This window comes from Taudactylus pleione, unplaced genomic scaffold (genome assembly GCF_031769625.1).
Source record: "Taudactylus pleione unplaced genomic scaffold, aTauple2 ptg000149l, whole genome shotgun sequence".
Classification (NCBI taxonomy): domain Eukaryota; kingdom Metazoa; phylum Chordata; class Amphibia; order Anura; family Myobatrachidae; genus Taudactylus; species Taudactylus pleione.
In genome coordinates this window covers 238,640-257,095 of record NW_028284551.1, presented here as the reverse complement: position 1 = coordinate 257,095, position 18,456 = coordinate 238,640, and the positions used below count along the sequence as shown (strand labels likewise).

The 18,456-nt window shown below is 44.6% G+C and overlaps 1 protein-coding gene across 3 annotated transcripts in view; it reads right to left on the bottom strand.

Moving 5' to 3' along the window:
• The window catches only part of MYH11 (myosin heavy chain 11), a 116,818-nt gene that overhangs the window by 59,344 nt on the left and 39,018 nt on the right, over positions 1–18,456 (bottom strand). For all 3 annotated transcript variants that reach the window (XM_088474210.1, XM_088474211.1, XM_088474212.1), the window contains exon 4: positions 14,294–14,321. In XM_088474210.1, coding sequence (XP_088330336.1) covers positions 14,294–14,321 — 28 coding nt within the window. The remainder of the gene's footprint in view (positions 1–14,293; positions 14,322–18,456) is intronic.

Here is an 18,456-nt window from a genome sequence, read left to right as displayed (position 1 = left end):
GGTGTAAATTATGTGGGACAGGTATGTGGAGGTGTAAATTATGTAGGACAGGTATGTGGAGGTGTAAATTATGTGGAACAGGTATGTATGGGTGTTGTATTTATGGGAGAGGGGTTTTAAAACTTTCAGATGAGAGTTAAAAGTGTTTATTCCAACTTTCTATAAACGTATATGAAAAGATTGAAGGATTACTACATTTTTCATTACCCAAAAATACTGGAAAGACTTTAATTTGCTGAATAACACTTGCTTGCTATTATTATTCAACCATTAATAAAAAGTGCACAAATCGGCAATATGATACCTTTTAAGGACCTCCAGTACTTTTCTTATGGCCACTAATAACCTTCTATATAGTCCTGCTATCTCTTTTGCACTTCTCTCAGGTTGCATTTTGTAGAAAAGTCACGCAACCTCGCCGCGAGTACCACAAATTGGCTTTTCTAATTGGAACTTGCATTTCTCGGGTGAGCGCATTCACACGAAGTATGGAAGTTTCATGAAACAAACTCACTTATGCAAACTTGCTCCTAATTGAATTGACCCCCTAGTGTTTCATAACAGTGGCCCTCATTCAGAGGCAGTCGCAAGAAGCAATCGCTCTCTCTGAATGAGGGCGGCCGCTAGTTTGTTTAAGTGCGGCCTCCTGGTCACCATCGACAGCCGCCCCTTTTGTAGTGAGCTCCGGAGCGAGAGAGTTTCTCTCTCGCTCCGGGGCTTGCGTACGCGCAGTGCGGTCGCTGCGCGTGTGCAGGGCCTTAACATCGACCCGATTGCGAGCGCTCAGCACTTGCGACCGGGTATGAATGAGATCCAGTATTTCTTATTACATTGACACCTGTTGCATGGACGTCACTAAACCCTTTATAGAATTTTTTATTAATCAGACTAAAATTTGTCATGAGAAGTTAAACAATTGCTTCAGCACCAGGTATGTTGGTCTGCAGTCATTCCTGTGTCTCTGCAGGATTTTGCCTTTGTTTAGTTGTTGTAAATCAGCTTCTGATTAGGTTACTATTTACTGTGTGTCTAAAGTTTTAATTTAAATTATCATCTGTAATCATGAAATGTCCCTGGGATGGAAGAGAACGGAGGCTACATAGTATACATAATGTAATTGCTTCTTATTAAATCAAATCTATGTTGGCAGCGGCATATGTTATGCTTATTGCTTTCTGCTGCCCTTGTAATATTATAAAAGCTGTAATGATTAAATCGGATTATTAAGAGGGATGTAGGAGCTGATTTAGCTTCCTCTGCAACTGCGCACACTACATCTCAACACAACTGAAGGGCCCCATATACCTGCCGGCTGTTTCACCGAATCCCCGGTCAGACCGGAACTACCGATCCGACATTCAGAAAGGCCAATCGGTGGACATCGATGATCGCTGATCCATCAGGGAATTGGTGAAATTCTTTATGTTAAAAATCCCCTATTTGCTGATCACAATCATATTTTGATCGTGGTCGGCAAATTTCACCAGTGCACCGACCCTGGCGTTTGTTGATCGGGAAACTGGCCCAATACATTGCAGATGTATGGGGGACTTAACCCATAATGACTTGCCCAAAGTTACCAGGTGTTCCCACTGGTAATTACAACAGGATCAACAGCTGCTCTCAATATAAATGTTTCCCAGTCAGTGGTCTTCAGTTAATATGAAGACTGCTTATTATATGCCCTCTTTGGCCAATAATTCATCCTGAACTTTAGGTAAACTTAATTATGGCTCTACATACTGTACCTAATAAAGCTACATAAGCAGAACCAAATATCCAGCTTGCAGGAATCTGTATTAACCTTAATAGGTCTCTCAGGGCCGGCTCCAGGGGTCGGAGCACCCTGTGCCGGCTCTTAAGAGGGCGCCCTTACATCGCTTCACCGCGAGCGACCGAAAATGGGGGGGTGTACCAATTACCATATGCCACGCCCCCTATGTGACGTTATTTGGAGGCGTGCCCGCATGGCATGCCTCCAACTAACGTCAGGCTGGGGGGAGCCTCACTAGCTGGGCTTCCCCTAGCCCTCTCCGGTCACTGAATGGTTGCCGCACACATGGCCGCAGCATCCATTCATACTCCGGCACCGTTTTTTTACTCACGGGCTGGCTGCTGGCACTGACAGGCAGGCTGTATGTAGTGGGGTGCGGCACGCCGGCACATAGTCACACCCACAGCCTGCCAGTGCCAGCAGCCAGCCTGAGCCCATGGTGATGTGATGAGCACATTCACTTACCGTCTCTGCTCCGCACGGATGCCCTCGTCACCTCGTCCAGACCTCCGCATCCGCAGCCTCAGAGACCAGGGTGCAGACACGCTCAGGGTGAGCCCCCACACACTCGTCCGGTCCGCTGGCCGGCCAGCCGCCCACACTAGCGGTGAAGCATCAGCAGCCAGTGCCCACTGTGGCATCCACAGTCCACCACGTCGTCCACACAGCCGCCACCGCCTGCCGAAGTCAGAGACTGCATGGGCAGGGATGGTGTGTGACGTCACACCCGGCCCGCCCAGCTCAATCTAGGACAGGAGGGACTGTCAGCGCTCAGCGGCTGGTGGTGGTGTTATAGGGTAGGGCGAAAGCACAGCAGCGGGGTGGGTGGGCTGGGCAGAGCCCTACATGAAAGGGCCGGGCCAGCCAGGGAAAATGGCTGCTGAAAATCGGCGCGCCCACTGTAGGTGGCGCCCTTGTGCGGCCGCTCAGGTGGAACATACCTGGAGCCGGCCCTGAGATCTCTTCAGTACTGTATAATAGAGAGAACAATGGCATCTTTGGTGTGTCATTTATAGTCATCCATAAAGAAATATATTACTGTTTGAAGCCAAAGATAATTCACTAAGATTAAGTGGTAATGATGCAGTAAAAACAAATTTAAAAACTACAGCAGACCAAATAACATATAATATTGGTAAGTTACTAGGCCAATAATTGCAAAACAGCCGGCATAATAACCACATTTATCAGAAGCTAACTTTGAGAGTAACCCAATGTTTAGGCTATAGATTGTTCTTGTAACAAAGGGAAGCCTATGCTCTAACAGGCATTACACTGCATATTTCTTATAATCATAGCTATTTCACATCCATTTAGTGAATTATACATTTTAAATCTTAAAAAGTACCACTGCATACATTTTCCTGTAGAAATACATATTATCCTGATACATAGAAACAACGATGTCTGGTGACATATCACTTCTCTCATGTATACTAAGAAATGATATAGATTATAAAGCTAAAATCAGAGACAAGTGCATAGGGAGATTACAGATATCTGAAATTCCCATCCTGATAAGTAACACAATGCCAGAATTCTCATGCACTGGTGTAGAGCAGTGTGATTTGTACATACCCATGTGACTAATGCTGGGCACACACAGGGCCTGATTCAGAGCCGGACGCTCTGATCAGAGCGCTCGCTCTGAATCAGGGCCCTCCTACCTAACATTGGAGCGGCTTCTTGGACGCTCGCATAGCTGTGGGTTACTACCCACAGCTTATGCGAGCGTCCATGATGATGGTCGCGATGGTCAAGACCATCGTGACCATCGGGCTTGCGACGAGACCCTGCGGTAGGGTCTCAGTGACCGCACACTCACACTGACATCACTAGTGATGTCAGTGGGGCCGGACCCAGACGTTAGGCGTTCCCATGGGAACGCCTCCATCTGGCAGCCACGCCCACCTAAGGGGGCGTGCTGTCACTCACCATCGACAGCACGACCCCTTTTTGTGTGAGACCCCGAGCGACGGCTACACCGTCGCTCGCTGGGTCTCGTGCATGCGTACGACGGAGCTCCCTCCATCGTACGCATGCGCATTTGGGTACCATCGACCCGCTTGCGAGCCTACTGCGCTCGCGAACGGGTCTGAATGAGGCCCACAATGCGATGGAGCGATACATCGTGCCATCCGCACACAGTGCATGATGCAATGGAAGACAGCGCGATATGTCATTCCATGCTGCATTTAGCAGCGTGGCATCGTTTGTTGCATCGTCCCACCTGCTGTGCTGTCATCTTCTTGCCGATTTCCCTACTGCGCATGCGCAAAACGCTGGGAAAATGTCAACGATGCCATTTTCCAGGTGATTTGTGCAGCGCTGCTACAGCTGACGCAGGACTTCGGAGAGGTAAGTATTACAAATATGCACCCTTTATAGATACTGACCCCTTTTTTAACCCAGTTATGCCCATGCTTGTGCACACTCCACTCCATAGCATGCACAATGAAAACACACGCAAGATACATCTGGCAAACTGACTTGCATTCAACGGTGCAGCAACCCTGATGGTCCTGATTCAGAGGTGGACGCTAATGCAGCCGCGTCTGTGCTTATGGGATTCGTACAGAGACGCCCACTGTCTGTGGCACTAATACACTATTTGTATAGGACGCACCATCAATTGCAACATTGAACATTGCACCAGCCCTATGGAGATGCAGAATGTCCATCTGACCATGGGCGCCGAAATCAGAGCAACTGTGGAAAATGCCGCAACATTCACGTGTCTGGCTACCACCCAGAAACACCCACTAACATTGCCTCTCTGCATCCAAATTTGTGCTGCGGATTTCAGCAGTAACCATAGGAACCCATGCCCAGTGCTATTGGAACGCATGCGCTGACTGAATAAATCGTCCACTTGTGTCCAACATCGAAACTGCATTAACCTCTGAATTAGTCCCTATGTATTTATCTATGTTATCATACTGTGCAGAACTTCCAATGTCTTTTTGCTATGTATACATGGAGTGGAGTAGAACTGTGGTTTGTTTAAATTGCTTTCAGCTGTGATATAATATATACACATTACAGTATATACATTAAATCTACACGTTATATACACACATGAGGCTGCTAAATTATCTGGCTACTTCATTTATTTTAGTTACAGCTTCATCCCCTTTCATTTGGTTTGACTATAAGTTTTGTGGCCGCTCTCTTAGATCTTTAATACTAATGAAGCAAATGAATGATGTGCCGCAGGCTTTCATCTTGTTACAGTCACCGCAGTTAGAAGACAATGTAACAAGCCGGTCAGGAAACACGGCCACTGCTATGCATATTGTTTTGTCTGTACTTACAACAATTCCTCTAAAGTCCATGACAGTTTACATCCTAGATAATCATAAACTACTCAGCACTCAGCACTGGGGATAAAAGGGAGATATTTTTATAGGTTTCATAAAAATCTACCTACTAATCTCTACAAACCTTAGAATATATCATATCTAAGGAGTATGATAACCATTATAGTGGGTGGATATTCACCTGCCAATCTATTGTCCATGGTCATCTTTTTTTTTTTTTTTTTTTACTCAAATAGTTTTTATTAAAAAGAAAATTAGACATTACATGTCATCTTCAAATAATTTTTTTTAGAATATGTTTGATTAATTATCTGATGGTAGATCCTCCTGAGAGGGCAAATATCACTAAAATGTATTAGTAAGGATAGCATAATTCAATTACAAAAAACATTCATTTAATTAATTTTCATCCAACAGGATTTCCTATCAGCCCATATCAGTGATCAGGGTAGTCGAAAGCTTGGCCAGCCCCAGGTACTTTCAGTTGAGGCCTAATTGTGGGAGGCACTGCAAAGCGGCGCTGGGCACTGAACAGGGGGGCGCTGTGAGCCCCTCAGCCCGGGGCAGATCCAGGGAAAGGGATGTGATCAGTGTGATCGCTCACCTCACCCCCCACACTCCTGAACAGGCTGCTACTCAGCGCGAGCAACCTCCCCACCCCATTCAGCTAATGCTGCTGACAGGTATGAAGGGGAGCAAGAGGTGGAGTTGGACCCGGGCCCCTGCCAGGCCCCTCCAACAAGCCCAGGCCTGGGTAATTATTACCCGCTCCCCCCCATTCCTCTCGGCGGCCTCGTCAGTGATTGGTTATGGGAAAGAGTGACTGCTACAGGCTGGTAACTCACAATCCACAATGATGTCATCTCAGGGGATAGTCCAGTTATAATGACATTCTCTTGTATCTAGCACATTAAGCAGCGCCATTGTGTAGGTCACCTTAGACTGGTCTGTACACAAAGTAGTTTCTCAACCAAATTATGTGATGACATAATAACTGTACATGTCGCTGTGAAAGGATTCTGCCTCTCACCGCCATGGCTTATGCCTGACACATTGGTCTCTGCTGGACGGCTTCTTTTCTATAGAGCATGCTCATTGTGAATACCTGAAATATTGCACACTTTGAGGCACTTTGAGGCAGAGCATGCATTCAGCAGCAGCAGCTGATCTGCACAAAGTACTGACGTCTGGGAGAGGAAGCTACTGACGCTTTGTCTCCTCCGCTCATATTACAATAAATAACAATTTGCGATGTTGGCAAATATTCATTGTCAGATATCATGGACATTCGTGTTAATTAGTGAAATAAAGTTTGTGTTTAATACTTACGGTTTCAAAATGTTAATAAAAGCAGGTAGTTTTACTTTTATTTGTAGTCACTCAGTATGACCTTAGTAAACAGACAGAATAATAATAGTTTCTTTGTACAATTCAATCCTGGGAATCCCACGATTACAAAAGTAGGGCGGGATTGGCTTCCCTAGCTATGAGTGCCAGTTTCATCACTCCGCTCTCTCAAGCCCTCTAAACACACAGCAATTCGGCAAATATATGTATATATTTACACTGCAGCTATTACTACTATTTTAGTATTTTTGCATCACTGCTACAGATGATTTTACTTTAATATTAACATTGTTAACACAATACTGCTATTATAATAATGCTACGGCTCTTACTCTTACTAATAAGTATAATATCATACCTGAATGTCTTTGTTTATACTTTTTTTTTAATTGAGTTTATGTTTGGGGAAAAAAAGAGTTTTATAATTTTACAAGATGAACATAAACAGAAAACAAAAGAAACAACAATAAGTAAAATAAGACAAATAGAGTAGTCATGTGCATATCTCCCATACAAAGATCATGGCGGCAACGGCAGCACTTTACAGTAGCCTGGATTCTATGAAAATGTAAAATTCAGCTAATTTGGGTTCGGAGCTGGCAGCGAAGAGAGTGAGGTGCCGGTCCATTGCCGCCATTTTAGTGCGTTGCAGCGGCAACTCGCACCCTTTGTATGGAATAGGATTGTCCACTTTGTATGATATATGAGGCTATACTTTATATTTTACTATATTGTACTTTGCTGGCTATACTGTATTTTATATTTTGCTGGGCTTTACGTAGAAACTAAAGCAAAGAATAGATACTTAGGGGTATATTTACTGAAGTGAGAGTTTTAGAATTGGAGATGTTGCCCATAACAACCAATCAGATTCTAGCTATTATCTTCTAGAACGGGTGGCCAACCTGCGACTCTCGCGCCGCATGCTCTTTTGTTTTTCCGATGCGACTCCCAGCTTGCAGCTTGGCAGACCTCCACTGGTACTGTGGACGCTGGCCTCTGAAGCGAACAGAGGCTGAAGAAGCCACTGATCACTTCAGAGGCCAGCGTTCCCAGTAATGCAGTGCGCTGGTGATGTCATGATGTCACCCGCGATGTGAGTAGCCCACGTGCCTGCTGGATCCAGTTAGATCCAGCAGGTAGCGGAAGCGGCAGCAGCAGCGATGGCGGGACTAGGAAGCCCTGACTAGCCGGGAGGGAGAGCTAGTACTGGGGGCACTATTTTAGGGGGCACGACTACAGGGAGCATTGCAGGGGGGGCACAACTACTGGGGGTATTGCATAAGGGCCACATCTACTGGGGGCACTGCTTAATGGGCATAACTACAGGGGGCATTGCAGAAGGGGCACAACTACTGGGGGCATTGCATAATGGACACAGCTACAGAGGGCATTGTATAAGACCCACAACTACTGCTGGCATTGCATAATGGGCACAACTATAGGGAACATTGCAGAAGGGGCCCAACTATTGGTGGTATTGCATAAGGGCCACATCTACTGGGGGCACTGCTTAATGGGCACAGCTACAGGGGGCATTGCATAATGGGCACAACTGCTGGGGGCATTGCATTATGGGCACAACTGCTGGGGGCATTGCTTAATGGGCACAACTACAGGGGGCTTTGCTTAATGGGCACAACTACAGGGGGCACTGCATATGGGGCACAACTACAGGGGGGCACAGCATAATGGGCACTACTTCCTGAGAGCCACTTCGGGGTGCAGCCTGAGAGCTGGGGGCTGATGCCTGCTTTCATGCTTATAGGGACAGAGTGGGGCTGTTCAGATAACTCCAAGGGAGGAGGGTGGCTGGAGTGACACATGAGGGGCTGCTGCAGTGGCATGGGGGGGACTGCAATGACACATGAATGTGTGCTATGGGGCCTTCAAATGACTAGTTATGCACCTGTCTGACCATCTGACTATGGGCCTGATTCACTACGTTGCTAATATCAGCGGTGCTATTTAAATCTTTGCAATCATATTGCGTTCGCAGCCTGACATAAGTACGCCCACTTCCCCTTACTCACATCCGTATACTTGGCCAACATAGTGAGACAATCAGTAACAACGAGGAACATCAGACAGTTAGGGAAACCCAGAGCTCACTCAGGAACTGCTTACTTATGCGCACAGTATGACACCTCAGGCGGCATCTGGTATAGCAGTGGATAATATAAGCACGCCCCTGCAACAGCGTTGAAACACACTGGCACACCTGCGTTCGTCCGACCACCTCCCCGTCACCACCCACAAACGGCACTTCTTGTCAATCACTCTGCCATGGGTCTGCACATCCTCTGCGTTCGCAGTTCTGAATGCAGCAACTGGCTTGCGCACGCTCACTGCGATACATACAGTGCGCAGTGCGAATTGATCAGCCAACTGAGTGTGTATAAGCAACTGCTTTCCTTGCTGAATCAGGCCCTATATTGCATGTCTCATTGCCAGTTCTTCCCAGGGGCACCCCAAGGGGGGTGGGGAGAGGTTGGAGAAAGTACTCGTTACCCAGGCCCAGGCCTGTCTTCTGCAGCCCCCCCCCCCTAATGTTCTCTCTCCCAATGCGGTACTTTAGGCAGGGAGAGAGAGGACTCTCAGCAGCAGCCTCTCTCCCCAGCCCAGCACACAATCTGCTGTCACACTGTGAGCTGGGATAGGGAGAGAGGGTACAGCAGTCAGTCCTCTCTTTCCCTGCGGGGAGATTGATCACATTCGCCTCTCCCCCCAGACACTGGCGCCCCCCCACACCGGACACCAGTGCCCACCTGTGTGGCCGCGAATATATATATATTTTTTTTTTCTTAAGGAGGGGGTCTGGTTACACCTCCCCGAGCAGTACAAAGGCCCAGCAGGGTTGTCAGCTGCCCTGGTTCTTCAAACTATGCATGGAGCATTGAGAGAAGCCCCAATGAGTCCTGAAACCCTAACAGTTTCCCAAATCAATCTAGCTAGTACATATGTTACCCTAAGTCCCATGACATCCCATGTGCAGTACTGTGACAACTTGCTATGTCAGTGAAGTTCTGGGTTTGAGTTACCAGGTCAACTATTTAAAATTGTATACACAGGGCCGGTGCAAGATGTCTGGGCGCCCTAGGCAACATTTCATCCACTGCCCCTGCTCCCTCCAATTCATACTATGCCACACATTAGTGACCCCAAATTATAATATGCCACACAGCAGTGTCCCAAATTCATAATATACTATATAGAAATTCCCCAAATAATATGCTACACAGCTGAGCCCTAAAATCGTATTGTGCCTCATAACACTGCCCCCAATTGCCCCAATTCATAATTATGCTACATATCAATGCCTCCAGTTCATAATTATTCTACATATTTGTACCACCAATACATAATATGCAGCACATTTGTGCCCCAATACATAATATGCCACACAGCTGTAAAAAAACATCTACCCAGCTTGTGATGACTCTGGTAGGTAACCATATGATGGACACTTGAAGTTATACCACTATATCACTGAGTGTAAATGGTTCCGTGTTCCACAGATATAAATAAAACATCCTGTGGGAACACTACCAAGTCAGACATTCCTCTGCAACATTCCCAATAACCGTACCTTGCAGCTAAACATTTTCACTTTGTTTCTGTGTTTTGGAAAACTTAAACTTTTCTGCGTGGAGAGTCGATGGAGTGATTCCTTCAGTTACGAGGTTATACTGTGGTCATAAAGACTTTAAATTGCATTTCCTTTCTCCCAGGCTAAAAGTGCCTATCTCTTGGCATTTCTTGAAAATCCCTGGCTCCCTGACCATATATGGCACTATATCTCCCTAATTGTCATACCATGCTCCCAGGCATCAGTTGCTAAACTCTTTCTCACACACTATGGCAGCTTTTTAACATCTTCCATGCTTTGCATGATATATATTATCAGCTATTTATTCAATTTCTGTGAAAAAATTATATTTGTTTTAATTCTATCACTTTAGCTCAGACTAGTAGGAGAAGAGAAGTCTTTATTGTTAAAGATATCAATTTTTGTTTGCTATTTCTATCAGTGCACCATTTATATATCATTCATCAAATTGATAGCATGCACTTTGTGACTGGCCAGTGCTTTTGGTGTATACCCAAACATGCAAGAGTACATAGCTTATCACTAAGTGCAAAGCTGCCAATATGTCCACTTCACACTTGTGGCCTAATTTAAAAATCCAATGTTTACACACTTCACCGATGTTTTTAGATCTGTGCATGAGCAGAAGCAGCACTAAGGATGTGCAGATCTGGGACTGGGATGTCGCTCACAGTGCCCCAAACACTGTAACATGACAGACATGCTGATGGCGTTTGGGGTCACTGACATGGAGCATCCCAGAAAATGGCCAAAGTCAGTGGCTGCGTCCTTGGACGCCACTTCATTGGCCCCGGCAGCATGATTTCTCCAGACATCCTGAGTAACCTAAGGGTTAGCAAGATGTCCGATGGTCATGCAGATGATCTGATGGCTGTGTCCTCGGATGCCGCATCAGATCAGAGAGGCCAACAGTAGGGGCGTCTTTTTACTTAAGATGCCTCCTGGGGCTTTTGCATATTGTAGCACAGCTGCTGCGTACAATGATGCAGCAGCTGTGCTACAGCATCTATCTCTGAATTAGACCTAAAAGTGTCCAGCCAGATATTGCTTTGTGAATTGGCAACTGAACATCACTCTGCACCTTCCTTTGCGGCAGTGGGTGCTCATATAGAAATTAGAGATGAGCAGTTTGGTTTTGCTGAAAACCAAACACACGCAAACTTTGGGGTCCTGAGTTGAGCCGAGTCCTGGTTCGGGTCTTCTCGCAAGTTCAGAACTCAGATCTAAAAACTGGATCCTCCCATATTTTGTATTCCATTTTAGTCCTGCCCTTGTGATTTCAGGTGCTGTAAGTGTCATGTGGTCAAAAGTGACTGGGAATGACTGGAAGTGAATCTTATTGATGTTAATAATACAGTAGGAACAAAAACTGGTTCAGGTTACATGATTTTAGCGTTTTTTATCAACTTTTAAAGAAATCCAATACCAAAAACGAACCAAAACATTTGAGGGTGGATTTGTCAAAACCAAAAGCACAACGATGAATTCGAACCAAATCTAAAACACGTGGGTCTGCGCACATTTCTGAATCATTCTATCCACCAAATGTATTTGGTGGATAGAATGAAAGAATGAAAGTATGACTTCAAAGTGGAAAGAATGAAAGTAAGACTTCAAAGTCCATCGAAGTCCTTCATTAATCAACTGTTTTCTCTAATCTCAATCATGTTAATATGAGGAGGCCTACAGCCCAGGAGATTCAGGTTTAGACCAAGGTTGGTATCCTCTGAGAAGCAGCATGCTGTGTTTGTGTCCCCTTCCCTCCCATATGTGGTACCTGCCCTGTGTTGACTAGTCACTGTAGCAGGGAAACCCACGCTCATGATCTTCATGTTATAGTGGAAGCCAGCTGTCTAGCACTCAGTGAAGTGCAGTGAGGTAAATGGCTGTGGAGGCACTGGCTAGTACCAGAGCCAGATTTACAGATACATACAGTATATGAACCCAAGGGCTCATATGGGCATTATACAAAGGTGCAGCAGTATACAGTGCTGGAAATTTGGTGTGTTTTGATCAGGGATGTACAGAAAAGGTAGACAGGGGAGGCAGTGCCTCACTTGCCATACACTTTTTACTCCAGAGTTTTGACTATAAACATTTGATTTAACACAATTCATTTTTGCTGTTTAATTCTCCGTAATTGCCTTTTCCATGCTCTAAATATTTCAACACACACAAGTGGGACAAAATAAGCCCCACCCATAATCTGCTCAAATCCCACCCAACAAACCTGCTAATTTTTGAGCAGATGTCTTGGGTGTGGAATATTTTGTCGACATTCATCATGTAGACAGGCTTAGAATGTCAACAAAAAGGACCTGCTGGCCCAGCAAAGACTTACCCTGTTTGGCAGATCCGGCAGCTCTAGCGGTATATTCCGGGTCTGACAGTGACATCATAATGAGTTCTGGCTCATCCTGCAGCGGTTATGGTGGTAACGCCCTTAATCCTAACTCTGACCCCCAGCTCACCCGCTAGTGTCTAACCCTTCCCTCCTGTAGCCTAACCCTGACCTTCCCCCTAGTGCCTAACCCTAACTCTCCCCCACCGCGGCCTAAACGTAACCCTCCACTCCCTGAAGAATGTGGACATTTCACATGTTCCATAAAATATTTTTTATTTAACCACAGCATGGCAAAAATACTGAAATATGTCTGTTCATTAAGCGACAATATACCTCATTCAAGAAGGAATAAGATTATTTTTGTAAATGTACATAATATTATAAATTTTTTCATAGCTCCTCCATACTTAATGATTTTTTGGATAGTAGAGTATTATAGAATAGCCCATCATATAGGTCAAGGGTTGCCAACCTTTGGCAAGTGTGCCTCAGATGGGACGCAACGCTATTTTTGATGGCACATATGAAAGCACCTTGTGGGATCGGTGCCCGGATGCAGTACAGAGCAGCTCCTAATTCTATAGTAGATATTTATTTTTAAAATGTAATTTAATTATCTGGTCATATAGTATGTTTCAATTACATATATAATAGATTGTATAATACACAAGAAAAAATAAAGGGAAGACAAAAAAAAGATAAAAAATATATATTCGGATATGTTGTAATGGTGGTGGAACTGTGGAAATGTTTTTGGTTTATATGGTCGAACATCTGGCACGCAAAGAAAGAAAGAGACTCGAGAATGAGAGCTAGATTTTGTTAGTAGTTACAGAAGAGAAATAAATTCCTGTTTCCCCAAAGCATTAAGTGAAAAGAATGGCAGTTCAGATACAAAAAAGTAGAACTCTTCACTCTCTAGCAGACATGTTCGTGCACTACAGAAGACATTAGAACACATTTTTCTCTACACCACAACCCATGATTAAACGTATGGCTGCAACTACAGGGGTACAGTAGCTCCTTCTATGGTGCCAGATAGCAAATGTAGCAGTCTGGGCCCTTCAGTTGCCAGGCCCAATGTATCTTCCACCAGCGCTACTTCGGGCACTGCCTCCCCTCAATGTCTTCTGAGAGTACAGCAATCACAGCAGGAGAATAGTGCAGTGTTTGCAGGGAGTGCTCTGAATGGTGTGCACTACATTTTAGTTCTCCAAAATGAAATCCCGCTAGGAGGAGCAAGGAACTGTGATGTTCTGTTCCTCATCAGCAACGGCTGTTACTTTGGCTGGCCAGGGGCTTCTGTAATTGTACACATGTGCAAGAGTGCAATCCCGTGCATGTGCACAAAATAACAAGTTGAAGGTTGCTAGGGACTGCATCTGCTGCAGCCTCTAGAAGCTGGGTTGCTGTGATAGCAAGGGAGTGTTTTCTCATTGGTAGTGCTCTCTGCTAACACAGTCTAGACTGGCAGGCCCAGGGGGAGAAACAAATAACCTACCCATGGGACTGCCAGTCCAGCATGTGATTAGCAGGGATCGCTTCAAATGTGAAGAAACCTCCACGTCTACCGGTAGGCAATCACTGTGGGTGGCTTCTAATTGTTGCTGTTATTTTCCTTTGTGCTTCACAACAAATATTATGGGACTATGAAGCAACTCAAAGTAACTGACGTCATAGATAGGGACAATGGCAATATTATCTATTTACTAGGACATATAATTATTAAAACATTATTAGATACATCATTTTGTTCGAGCAGCTGTACCTGACATTCGCAGGAGAAATGTTGTCAAATTGTTTTTATAAATATATATATATATTTTTATATTCTCTTTGAACTCAGGATATCAATACATTAGACATGAAAAGTACGTTATGTGGTGAATCACACTTACGTGCACAGAATGGATTGATCTTCACGATCTGCAACCAAGAAAGAACACATTGTTGGTAACATTCGTATATTTATATCAAGCTTTGGACAAATAATTCACATAACAAATAAAACTATAAAATAAATGTACTCTTTTCTAAGGAGGTTTAAAAGGTCTTCTAAGTGCTTAGCAACTCATATAAGCATAAGGTCTGACATTAACTAATGAGTGGCTGCTGTCACATTGTATAGGGTAAAACTAAATGCGAACCATAGACACCACCCTCCAATAGATTATCGCTGAGCAGTTGTCAAATCATCATAACCAATGATGCAAGAGTGCTGGCTTTACTCTGTCCCTTATTATTAATAATAATAATAATAATAATAATAAATGCACAATACAGCCCTTGTTTTACCCATGAAAAGCTATACAAAACCTTAACAGAACAATGTACATACATATCTATGTAAATAAGGTTTTCAAATCAACATATATCTTTAGTATCATGTGCCTTTAAAATTTGGATGTATGTGATAGCTTTATAGATGCTTTGAACATTTTATTTTAAATTAAAAATTCTGCCTCATAATAAATGCAGTTTAATTGACTACTGACAGTGTCCATTTGGTGGCCAGATTGCTGTATGCGGCCCTTTCAAGGTTTTATTTTGCAATTAATTCATTACACATAGTTTGCACTTTATATAAAAAGCTTGTACAACATTGATATACATCATTATTACAGAAAACTGTGTGATAATATACACTACGTCTCTCAACCAGCTGCAATCAGGACTGGCAGACTGCTGAGGTCACAGAATGGATGAAGCAAATCTAAACATTGCATCATCGTGTGGTGTGTACGCTGAATATATCATTGCCATAGCACAAGTGACCTGCATGTCTGTGTGACAGTGTGAGCTACATCAACATGCAGGATGATAACCAGAGTCTCTGCTGGATGCACAGTCATTTTGGTGTTCCATACAAGTAGGTGCTCCAGACTGATAGTCAGCCAGGCTATAGCTTGGGGCAGCAATGTTTAGAATGAAGGAGACCTTCAGGCTGAGAAAATGAAGGATTCATTTTGATGAAACAAGCCTTACTTACACCTATTCCAGGTAGTGACTACATTTACTTACATTGCTTTTAGGTACATCATTTGTAATAAGCCATAACAACCAATCAGGTTCTTGCTTCCATTGACTAATGAGTTATAAAGTTAAAGGCTAACTGCTGATTGTTGCTGTGGTCCAATGCAGGATTCGCACCTGAAGGCATCCGTTTCATGTATGTCAGTAATGTGTGTGTAAAACATTACTGACATAGTTTTTATAAATTCTATTGAAAGTCGAAATACTATATGCTAATATCAGCACGATGTAACATACTGAAATGAGGAAGCTCTCATGTGTTGGCATGCTTCATTATTAGGCAAGCCCAACACTATTTACACTGTACTGTCCATCTACTGTCCATGGTGCTGATATAAAGATAGATACTACAGTTACCTACTACCATCAAACGGCTTTCTGCAGGTACAAAATTCTCTGCTCCTGGACTTCCCACTCAATTCATGACTACTGTGACTCGTGTTAAAAATATTATTGTTATCAGTTAATTAATACAACACAGATGACTGCAATGATAAATGAAGTTGGAGGTCATGGAGAGGAGAATGTTCTACCTGTTAGAAGGGGTCATGTTGTAGGGTCTGATAGTGTAGTGGCCAGTGATGGTGCAATAAGCACTTAACAACGGGTTGCGGTTAAAATACAGATGCAGGGGATTCCGGCAGCCAGAATGCCGTCACATGTCAGAATCCCGGCACCAGCATCCCGACTGCCGGAATCCCAAAGATAAGTACAGGGTTAGGGGGAGGGTTAGTGTTAGGCACTAGGGGGAGGGTTAGGGTTAGGCACTAAGGGGGGGAAGTTTAGGTTTATGGTGTTGGATGGGGGAGGTTAGGTTTAGGCATTAGGGGGGGAAGTTAGGGTTAGGCACCGGGGAGGTATGGTTAGGGCTAGGGGAGGGTTAGCATACCAACCGGCAAAGTGTTATTCTAACCCGGTCCGGATGCCGTCTTCAGGGTTCCGACCGCTGGCATCCCGAACGCTGGCATCCCATTCACAACACATTACAGAAATGGATGCTTAAACCTTACTGATCTCTGGGATCACATTTCTTATTAAGCAGATAATACATGTGTCAGCAGGTGGAAAATGCTTAAAGCTTGTTCCAACATCAGCTAATACTAGTCTGTCCTACCTTCTGTAACAAAAGTACAGTAAGTACTTTTGTTCCTCTAAGCCAGGGGTGGGGAACCTTTTTTCTGCAGAGGGCCATTTTGATATATATAACATTATTTGCGGGCCTGGTTCAGGCCATGCCCCATTGGCATGACATCACGCGGGGGCAGGGCCACAATCATTGGTGATTACAGCAATGCCTGGAGCATCTTGAGAAAGCTTCGGGGAGCTGTAAGGGCAGTGGTGTGACCATCTAAAGCATCCTATGGACACTCCAGGTGGCACTGCTGCATAGATTCTGGCTGCAGGGTGCCATTCTAGGCACCCTGCTAACCAAATGAGGCTAGCAGAAAAAAGCTCAGAGGGCCTTATAAGGCCCCCGGGCAGGAGGTCCCCCATCCCTGCTCTAAGCGATATGATGCTTCAGGGTTCATACTCATAGGTATTTGTTATATAAACAATATAGGCACTATCACCTACAGGGAATCGGTATGTAATGCCGGCTTTTGGGATGCCTCCTGTCACAATACCGACAACGGCACCCCGATGGTTGGTAGTATACTTACCCTCCATCCTTCTCCTCCTAACCATACCTTTTTGTAGCCTAACCCTAACCCTCCCCCTTAGTGCCTAACCCCCAGTGGTGCCTAACCCTAACCCTCCCCCCTAGGGGTACCTAACCCTAACCCCTCCCAAAACCTAACCCTAACTCCGCTACACTGCCTAAACCTAACATTCCCCTCCCCCCGCAGCTAACAGTAACTTAATTCGTTCGGTCCTTATGTATTCCAGCGTCGAGATTAAGATAGGCATCTATATTTCGATGCCTATCTTAAATCCCTTGTCAGGCTTCCCCCGTCGGGATTTAGACCGGCGGCATCGCAGGCGCCGATCTCATAACTACATCCCACCTACAGTATGAGCATTAGGATCTGCAGTCACTGCAGAACACAGGCAGGTCAGCACCAGTAGCATACAGTGGGGTAGATGTACTAAGCTTTGGAGAGAGATAAAGTACTAACCAATCAGCTCCTAACTGTCATTTTCAAACACAGCCTGTAACATGACAGTTAGGAGCTGATTGGTTGGTACTTTCTCTCTCCACGTATCTCTCTCCAAGTACATCTACCCCATTATACGCTCAGTTTACACCCATATTTTAAACCACCTTTTCTGCTTGAAAGAAAAACAAGCTTTTGATTTTACTGTTGGTATCAAATAATACTTCAAATACTTCTGTATAACATTTCTCCCCCCCCCCCCCCAAAGAATTGATGAAACATGCAGACAAAAGAATTATATATACCGAGATAACACCAGTCAGCATCAATGATTCACTATTGCTAGCGACTAACACCATTATCCGTTATGTGCACCTGTCACTGAACACCTGCAAATACGGCTTCCTCTGGCCTAGTACGTACCTCTGTGTTCTAGTCTGCAATTCTTTAACTCATCCTTACTGTACTCAGCCTACTGTATGTCCTGTCTCCCCAGGTACAGGATGTCAGAAACATGCACACCTGCATACACACATATGCACGCAGTGATTTCATACAAGATTCACTATAGCACAGATGGAAATTCAGATCTACCATAGCTAACCAAATATACAAATAATGTTTACTAGCTATTTAGGCACCAATATAAGAGGAGGGCTAATATAAGTACCCAGGCCCGAGGCTATTTAGTGGCCCAGGAGTACAGAAAACCCCCATGCTGCCGCAACCACACACCCCTTTGCACGCATCTTAGGAACTAATGTTCAAGTGCCTATACTGAGAAGGAGAGGAGCTGTCATCAGTACTGTGTGGGTGTGGCCAGAGACATGTGGGCGTGTACCCCCCCCTCCCCACACGCACACGCACACACACACACCCTACACTATTAGCCTCACTGTCTCCATAAATATATAGAAATATAAAATTGCATA